This window comes from Vespa velutina, chromosome 4, assembly GCF_912470025.1.
Source record: "Vespa velutina chromosome 4, iVesVel2.1, whole genome shotgun sequence".
Lineage (NCBI taxonomy): Eukaryota > Metazoa > Arthropoda > Insecta > Hymenoptera > Vespidae > Vespa > Vespa velutina.
This window is the reverse complement of record NC_062191.1, coordinates 4600083-4609965: the sequence shown is the minus strand read 5'-3', so window position 1 is coordinate 4609965 and position 9883 is coordinate 4600083. Positions and strand designations below refer to the sequence as shown.

General features: G+C 39.9%; 1 protein-coding gene across 4 annotated transcripts in view; it reads left to right on the top strand.

Annotated features, from left to right (window-relative positions):
- Positions 1-8033: 8033 nt before the first annotated feature.
- Positions 8034-9883, top strand: part of LOC124948465 (homeobox protein abdominal-A homolog) — a 35276-nt gene continuing 33426 nt past the window's right edge. For 3 of the 4 annotated variants that reach the window (XR_007100739.1, XM_047492137.1, XM_047492139.1), the window contains exon 1: positions 8034-9342. Coding sequence is in view for 3 of the 4 variants with exons in the window: in XM_047492137.1 (XP_047348093.1) it covers positions 8571-9342 (772 nt within the window). In the remaining variant the exon portion in view is untranslated. The remainder of the gene's footprint in view (positions 9343-9883) is intronic. The other variant, XM_047492138.1, reaches the window with a different exon arrangement.

Genomic DNA, 9883 nt, shown 5'->3' with positions numbered 1-9883 from the left:
AATAAGTACAAAAAAGATGTTCGTCTAAATAAAATTTCATAATCGCTAGGCTCCATTATCGACGTTTCCAATCATAAAATAAAATACGTAGTGTGAATATAAAAAAAAAAAAAAAAAAAAAAGAAAAAAAAAGGAAAAGAAAATATGACTAACTTATCATGATCCACAGTTTAAGTACGAGCAAGTGGCTATCATCGGCAAAGGGATTATTGATTTCCACCTAAAAGCAACCCTTCGATTTTCTCCCCCACCTAGTTCCACCATTACCGAATCAATTCGTGCAACTAACTTCGTCCGACTTGGAAAGGATAACCAGCCTCGTATCTTCTCGAAGTTTATATCCACGATTTACGTCTTTTAAATGAAAAAAAAAAAAAGAAAGAAAAATACGAAAGAACTGATGAGAGAGAGAGAGAGAGAGAGAGAGAGAGAGAGAGAGAGAGAGAGAGAGAAGAAACAAGCAATTAATCCGTGAAATTTGTAATAAATGTCCAAGCTTGAATGAAATCGAAGATAACAAAAGGAAGAATAAAATAAAGATGGGAATGGTGAGGGGTGAGGTGGGGTAGCGGGCGGAGGGAGGAAGGAGGGAGGGTGGGAGTTCAAAGAATAAAAGAAGGACGTTCTATAGGGCAAGAAATCGGAGAATGTTGGCCGATTTAACCGGCAGTTGGTGGTAAAAGTAAAGTGGGGGTGTACCCACGCGTGTGCACGCTTCCAGGCCGGGCATTTTATGTTTTGATGGCGCAATAAACCGCCGTAAAGCAGCAGTAAAACGCATCGAATCACAAGTCCGCTCACTCTGTATTCTCTCTTTCTCTTTCTCTTTCTCTTTCTCTTTCTCTTTCTTTCACTTCTTCCTCCCGCGTACGAAGTCGTTTAAGTGGGTCCCGCTTCATTCGCGGGACCGTCACTTTTGCACGCTCAACTGCATGTCCCGTCTCCGGACCTTCCTCTACGTCATTACGTCACTAACGTCACTCCCGACGGGTGTCACATGACCGACTCGCCAATGTCACGTGTTTCGCGCTCTTAACGCTTGCAGCGCACTCTCTCATTGTATTCGAGGGCAAATTTTGTTTTGCTTTTTATTGATTTTGTCAAAATCATACGATCGTTGAATTTCAAATTAATTTCATCGGATCCTCCAGAAAATTCTTGGCCATTCGAAAATATCTAATTATTCGTACGCATAATAATTAATATTGTTTAAATTAACCGTATAAATTCACTGTATTAATTGCATTTTAATTATATACATTTCTAGATATGTTTGTTACTTTCGTTATGTTTCTCACGTTCGCCATGACTTAGAAATGTGGACGCGACCATGGAGCGAGTTAATTAGAAGAACCAACGATACCTTTCTACGTCGGGCAGAAGTGCCGAGACGAACTATCGCTTATAATGTTTATTACTTTAGAAAAAGCTTTCATTGGCAATAACTTTAACAACGACTTAATAACCATTTATGTTCGACGTACTTTCCTTCTTGGCGATCTTACTTTTGAGAATTTGTAATTATGACGATTATGTGATCACGCTATTGTCTCTATCGTGAAACATGATTGTATAAAAAATATATTTGCCCTCTCTCTCTCTCTCTCTCTCTCTCTCTCTCTCTCTCTCTCTCTTTCTCTCTTTTTCTCCTTTTCTAAATATGTGTGCGATAGACGTAATTACGATACTTTGTATAATCGTTACTACTAACATTATTACAATTATATTTTCTATTAATATTAATAATTTGTAATTTCATTGATCATCCACGGATAAAAATTATGCATAGTCCTGGATGTTGTGTTGATCAGTTTAATATATATATATATATATATATATATATATATATATATATACATATATACATATATATACATATATATATATATATATACATATATATATTAGTTACAACGACTTGACGACAAAATTATTTTCTATGTACTCTTTATGGTTCTTTTTGCACGTAACTTTAGTCAAGAAAATATAGACAGAACTTAACACGATGGGATTATATATTAACTGTGTCTCGTCGACGTTTTGCGACATACAATCTTCGTCATTTATCATTAGATGCATCGATGTTCGTACATTTAGAAAATTTAACAACTTTCTTTAGCCATTTCCTTATTATCCAAATAATAATTATTATCATTCATCGAAAGATTTTACATTTTGAAATTAAAATATTAATTTCCATATTAAATCACTTTTGGTTTTTTCTTCTTCTTTTTTCTCTTTCTTTTCTCTTTTTCTTTTTTTTTCTTTTTTTTTTTTTTCTTTCTTTTTTTTCTCGATATCAATAACGGGATAATAAATCGTACGACGACGACATTGTAAAAGAAATTTATTAATATATAACTTTCTACGATCAAAACACTTACCCGCAAATTTCTCGTAAGGTAAACGATGACATTCTTGGAAAACGAACTCTGTAGGTAACATAGATCGAGGTTCGCGAACTTTGACCTTATACTATAGACGATATATACAATAATAAACGCTTATTTAAATTATATTTTTCTTTTTCCTCCATATAATAGGTTCGTTGGATTTCATCGATTCACGTGGAATTTTCCCTTGGCAAATTATGTGCGATGTGTGATTAGATAAAACAAAAAAAAAAAAAAATCGTGTTTAAAGTCAATAAAAGAAAACGAAATGACATCATATAGTAATCATGAAAACCTGACTTAATGCATTATATATCATACAATCATACAAAATAAGTTATTTCACTTAGCGCGTAATAAAAGTAGATTGGTAATATTATTAGCAACGTCGAAATAGAACATTACATTTTATCGCGTAAATAATTGTTATGCGTCACGTATTAAAAAAAGAAAAAAAAAAAAAAAAAAAAAGAAAGAAAGAAAAAAAAAAAAAGAGAAAAAAGAAACAAGAAAAAGAAAAGGAAAGAAAAAAAAGGAAAAGTAAAACAGGTAAAAAGTGAAATTATTAGAATGAGATTAGATCCGAATGGATGAACGTCGGCGAGAAAATAAAAGGGAATTCGCGAATTTCAGTGATCCGTTCGAAGATGGCGCGGCAGGTGTCTCTTACGAATTTCTGGGGTGCCTCCCTTCTTCGGGCTCAGGCCAGAGAAACAAAGTAAACGAAAAACGAGGAGTCCTTGCGAGGATCGGACCACCGCCCAATATCCTTCTTTGCCCTCTGGCCTCTTCTTTCTTGTTCGTATTTTTTCTTCCTTTCTTTCTTTTCTTTTCTTTATATTTCTCCGTCTCTTTCTTCGTTTTTTTTTCTTTTCTTCTCTTCTCTTCTCTTCTCTTCTCTTCTCTTCTCTTTTCATTCTCTCCTCTCGAAGAATCACGAGCAGGGACGAAAATATCTCTCTCCAGGAAACGTATCGAAGAGTTCCCAAGTTGTTGGTGTTGTTCCAAAGCTGACTCGGTCGCTGGACCGTGGCATGTTTTTTATCTGGGCCGCATCTTCCTTAGAGAACGCGAACGAGAATACTTTCCATCTCTCTTCATCTTAACGTCTCGAGAAGTACAACACGACAGCCGATTTACACCCCGTCGCGTTGTGTCGCTGTTAGGAGTCTCTACGGTCTCTCTCACGTCCCTTCTTCTCTGGTAGTAGTAAAGAGGAAAAGAGCTTTCGCGTAACTGGAACGTGGACTCTGATCCACGAGCGAACGAGTTGATATAATTAAACTGGTCCGTTGGTATGGCGCGAACCAGTTTTCGAGAATCGTGAGCACGAAAATTCTTGGCCCTGGTACCTCCGAGCGATTACGTTTCTCGTATGAATACCGTCCTCATCTTAGCAGCTGCTCGTGAATCACGGATACGGCTTTTGCAAAAATTTTTTTTTTTAAAAGTTCCCCATCGTTAAACTTACCGCGATAATCACATTTACCCGCGCCTACTTTTTCATCGTTACGAACGAACAAAATATCTTTTAACTTTTTTTTTCTATATCTACGTTATCTCAATATAATAATTATATTCTCTTAAAAAATTTTTCGATAATTAATAATTATACGACTTTTGTTCGTTTTAACGAGCAATTTAGATATCACAGATAAAATATATATATATATATATATAAATATGTTCCTTCTATCTTTCGAATAGAACGAAATATGAATATCGTTTATTTTTTCCTTTCTGTTTCTTTCTTCTTCTTTTTTTTTTTCTTTTTTTTTTTTTTTTTTTTTTTTTTTTTCTTTCTTTACGAATCTTTATTAAGACATCTATCCGACGGACACACGGGAATAATTAATAAAAGTATCGTTTCCTCTACCTGGCATAAGAAATATTTTATTTCGAAAAATCTCTCGAGTCATTACGCATTGCGTACCCGTGATCTATCCATCTTGACGTCGCTACACCACGCGCCTACGTGAGGAGATAGGAAAGCGTGCGTGGAATTAGCAAAGGTACGTTCGAATGATCTATCGATCCCAAAACTGTCACTTCGTGTAGGAAGGTTGGAGAGAGAGCTCGAGTTCATCGACGATCGACATGGGTGGCGATAAGCGCCATCAATAAGATCTCCTTAGGGCATCGTACGTCATCTATTACATACTTACGTAGCTATGGCGTTTCCTCTTGGTGCATCGTACAAAATATATAATTACCATTATAGCAAACAATTGGCTCCGATGAAACTCAATTTGTTTTGTCGTTTCAATAATAATTAAAGAATTGTAAAAAAGAAAAAGAATAATAACAAAGAAAAAAAAAAGAAAAAAAGAAAAAAAAAGAGGAAAGAAAAAAGTAAGGAAAAAAAATTCACGACAGTTTGGAAAATATTCGAAATTCCTTATGTTCTCCTTTCGATCGACATCGGATAACAGATGTCCTTGAAATTCATGTATCATAGGGGTACTACGATATGGAGAAAAGGGAAACGCTATTTATGGTCTTCATAATTCTATACCCTGAACTCGTTCACGATGAAACTCAAATCGTAAATAAAATTTAGAGTAAAATCGTACCCTTGAATTATAAATGGAGGTTTACCTCGTGAATATTTTTGAACGATTATCTTTTATACAAAATATCTGTTGATAGATTGTTTAACATATAAAACCTATTAAAGGAGAAACGATAAAATCGTTACGAAATATATACAATTATTTTTTTTAATGAGCAACGTGATCGATCGAAATCTTTTCATGTAAATTAAAATAGAAGACAAAGATTTCATCTTTTTCGAAAAGTATGGCGAACAAATTTTAAACGTACACATATAAATAAAGGATGAGATAAAGGAAAGAACGACATATTAGATTAGATCTTTTTGTTCGTGTTGAGGGAGGATCATCTATTATCATAAATTAGATGTCCTTCGTCGTGATTTTTTACATTGGTGATGCGACAACAATGGAGAGCATGCATTTCTTCCTTTTTTACTTGACGTCCAACATCGAATGTTATACGAAACATGAGCGGTATCTCAAAGGGAGAAGAAAATTTCCCGCGGTGCTTAGAAAAGTCAAAGAAGTCGAGACATTCGTCTTCATAGATTAGGTAGGTAGAGACACAAAGATGCCTCTTTCATATTTGGGAAGTTCCCTCTTCTTCCCCTTCTCTCTCTTTCTCTATTTCTTATTTCTATGGTACCTGAAGACCACGCCTTTTCTCACTGTCTAACGTCGTTTTTTTTTTTTTTTAGCTCGGCTAAAGCTTTCATTAGAATATCAAAAATGAAAATCAAATTACTTTTTCCTTTGGATAAGAAACAATTCTTATATTTCTATAGTTATCAATAAAAAGTATTTATAATTTATAACACGTAATCTTATTATAAAAGATTCATGAAAATAAATGTTAAAACACATGATTTATCAATAAGTAATAAACAATAATGTCTATCTCTTTTCAATGATCTAATGTTAATTGAATCGATTAATAGATCATAACTCCTGAAAATCCATATAAATATTGTATCTTTATTTCGATCGTTAAAAGAAAGAATAATGATATTATTAGTTTTACCTTAACATTTATCGTATATTTAATCGTAAAGTTAAATAATTTTTTTTTCTCCTTCGAGATTGATTAGAAACAGATTTGAATTACTAACGTATGTTAATTTGTTTCAGATACAGACAGATCGAGTTCCGACTAGTAACGTTAAGTAAGTACCTAAAATCTATCTACATATTTTTCGATGTAACGATCGCGTTACTAAGGGACCAGAGATTGTATAAGGTATCGTGAATACCAACGATAAAGCATCGCTAAGTCGACGATTTAACGATTTTTATGATAATCTGTCTCGACGGATCCACGCCGTCGAAAGAGAGAGAACTGCTTGCCGTCTCTATCGGTCGGTAGGCTAAGAGTCTCGATATTTCAAGTTTATCTAGAAAATGGGGTGTGCAAAATGGGCTGTCCATCGTAAGGAACATCGAAACCGGCTAAGACTTTTTCCCGCCCTTACGTCTTTTTACCCTTCGAAGCAAAATCCTTCTCCCCTCTTTCCTCTCTCTCTCTCTCTCTCTCTCTCTCTCTCTCTATTTCCTTACGCCCTTTTCCTCTCCATTGCCTCATTCTATCCTCTTTTCCTCGTATAACATTCAAAATACCTAGATGTGCCTAAACTTTCACGTAAGAATGTCGAATAGATAAATAGTTATCCTTTACGGAGATTCGATATAATACTATAGCGTTTGATTCTCCGTCGGCGAAAACAGCCGATAGAATTAATCAAAACGAACACCGATTATTTTCGCAAGAGATACATTTGACCGTCTATTATCACGAAGTAACGAAGAGTTTCAACGAGTTGAAAGTAGTCGAGATATATATATATATATATATACATATATATATATACACACATATATATAGATAGATAGATAGGATGCAGAAAACGAACGATTTCTCAATACGGAGAGGAAGAAATGATGGAGTTACTACACCGACGATTCGCGATTACGCTTCGCAGCGTAGAAAAGCAAGAAAGACGATCAAAGAGACAAACACATAGAGAGAGAGAGAGAGAGAGAGAGAGGAAGAGAGAGAAAGAGAGTGAGAGATAGAGGGAGAGACAGAGAAAAAGAGAGAGATAGAGAGAAAGAAAATAGAGAGAGAGAGAGGCAACGAGCGTCTCGCAGAGTAGTCGCCCGTCGAAAGGAGCGGACCGTCGGCTGAGCGGTTCGTACGAGGTATAAGCTCTCTCTCTCTCTCTCTCTCTCTCTCTCTCTCTCTCTCTTTCAATGTACACACATACGAGCGCACGCGTGTACAGATAATCACGTACACCCACATGAGGAGATAGACGAAGAAACACACACAAATAAGAAGGCAGAGCGAAGATCGGAGAGAGGCGAACCTTGCGACGGGAGCGAGGCGTGCAAGTGAGAAAGAGAAAATGTGATAGAAGGAGAAAGAGAAAGAGAGAAAGAGAGAAAGAGAGAGAGAGAGAGAGAGAGAGCCATTCATCTTGGCGCGCCTAGCCTGCGCCGGATTGGCGGGGCTCGGTAAAGAGCGCGCGTCGATTGGCCGGCAGTGTTTACCAGCTGGTGCCCCCGGCAGCCGGCGCTCCACGCTCGGCCGTCGAAGAGAGGGGGGCAGAACGCGGAGAGACAAGCGGCGCCATTATTGTAAGGGGTTACATTTAGCTGGCCGTGGGTTGTAGTACGCGGCGTTCGGGATAGGGGGCTATAGTACCTTCATGCATGGCCCATAAAGGATTCGTCGACTATCCGAGAAGTACGCAAGAAACGGCTTCTAACACCTGACAGAGGGGCCACGGCTCTTCTCTTCTCTCTCTCCTCGCAGTGGTGCGCCGTTCCATCGGCTGCTGGCTGCCGTCGTCGCTGCCGTCGCTGCCGTCGCCGTCGCTGTCGCCGTCGCTGTCGCCGTCGCCGTCGTCGTCGTCGTCGTCGTCGTCGTCGTCGTCGTCGTCGTCGTCGTCGTCGTCGTCGTCGTCGTCGTCGTCGTCGTCGTCATCGTCGTCGTCGTCGTCGTCGTCGTCGTCGTCGTCATCGTCGTCGTCGTCATCGTCATCGTCGCGCTCGTCATCGGGCCTCTCAACAATTCCGTGAATGAGAAGAGTGAACGCGCGCGCAAATGAGTCCGTGAATATCTCGGAGATCGATCGCCGGTGAGATGATCGGTTCGCAATAGTCGTGATCGGCGTTAGCTCGCTCGCTCGCTCGCTCGCTTGCGTGCGCGCACGCGCGCGCGCGTCTATTCGCGGTTTTTTATTATCACGTCTGATAGTTGTGACAAGAGAAAGAAGAAATGTGTTGAGCTTGTTGTCTAAGTGACGGTAGATAGATGTGAAGGATAGTATTGAAGGAAGGAGGAGAAAGAAAAAGAATATAATAATTATAGTCGATAGAATTACAGAGTGATAGAGGAATAGAAATAGATAGAGGAAAAACAACAGAGATAAAGCAACGGGAATAAGAAGAGGAAGAGAAAGAAGAAAGAGCAAATAGCGATGACGAGGGATCCGCCGGCGTGGAGGACGGCACGCGGTTGCCGGCGCTGAGGACGTCGGCACGGAGGACGTCCGAGCGAGGGCCGACGCCGGATGAGGAGGGATCGCGGCGATAGGACTCGATCGCTCATCGGCCAGGCGATATGAGTTCGAAATTCATAATCGATAGTATGCTACCAAAGTATCATCAGCAGTTCCATCACCAACAACTGTTCACGAGCACGAATCCCGGTACGATACAGGCCTGTACCGCTGCGAGCAGTCCGGCGAGCGCGGCTGCGAGCTTAGAATCAAGCCTATCCGCGGCTGCGGTCGCGGCCGCGGCAGTAAATTACGCACAGCAGCACAATTCGCCGAGTCCGACGGGCTCAAGCCCTCAACACTCGGGTAGTTCGGCCTCGACCTCGCCGGCGGCCCGCACCGCATCAAGCATGTATCCTTACGTTTCGGCCGCGGCCGCGCATCATCATCATCAGCAACAACAAGCGGTCGCGGCGGCCGCGTTCGGTGCGACCTCCAGCATGGTTCCTGGATTCGGTTCGAGCGCGGCCGCAGCCTCCAGCGCTGCCCTTGCCGCGGCAGCGGCCGTCGACGCTGCGACAGCCGGTGACAAATCTTGCCGATACACCGCCAGCCTTGCTGGAAATGTCGCACCAACTTCGGCCGACCCTATGGTCAACTATACCCTCGGCCATCATCATCAAAACGGTGCTACCCCTGGTAGCCTCGTCTCTTCCGCCTCGGCTTCCTCCGCCGTATCGGCCGCTTCCGCATCTATGGCCGCGGCGGCACAGTTCTATCATCAGGCCGCCGCGGCCTCGGCCGTCGTCGATCCTCTTACCTCCTGCCAGCAGCCTACCACTGGTCAACCTGGTATTTCGGACATTCCTCGCTACCCTTGGATGTCCATTACAGGTGAGTACCGATTATACAAAACCATTCACTTCTATCTTTTTCTATCACGCTTCTTTGTAATCTTACCAAATTCATTTTTAAACGTATCCATATATCTATAAAGTCGTCGATCAATATTCAATGAGATCAATCATTAGCCAACCTCACGATGTTTTACATTTTAAAACTAGCTTCGTCTCGCTACACTTTTATCTCTTTGTTTCTTCGCAATTAAACATCGTAAATTCCACCTCACGACGAAGTAATAACTTCCATTGTTTAATGCGAAACTCTTTCGTGTCGTACATAATGCATTGTCCGTGTACTACCTTCGACGATTCTTCCTTGTTAATTTATTAACTCAAAACAAAGTATCGATGTTGTCTTATCGTCGTGTTTCTCTCGTCGCTAATGTTATTCAAGCGTGCGCATTTAAGCAAAGTCGCGAACGAAGAAATACTCCGTTTTTTATTTTTTTATATCTACCGTCGTTCTTCGAATATTCTCTTAAAGCGATAAAGATTTTTAGTAAAAGTATTCAAGAACTTTACAGAAAAAAATT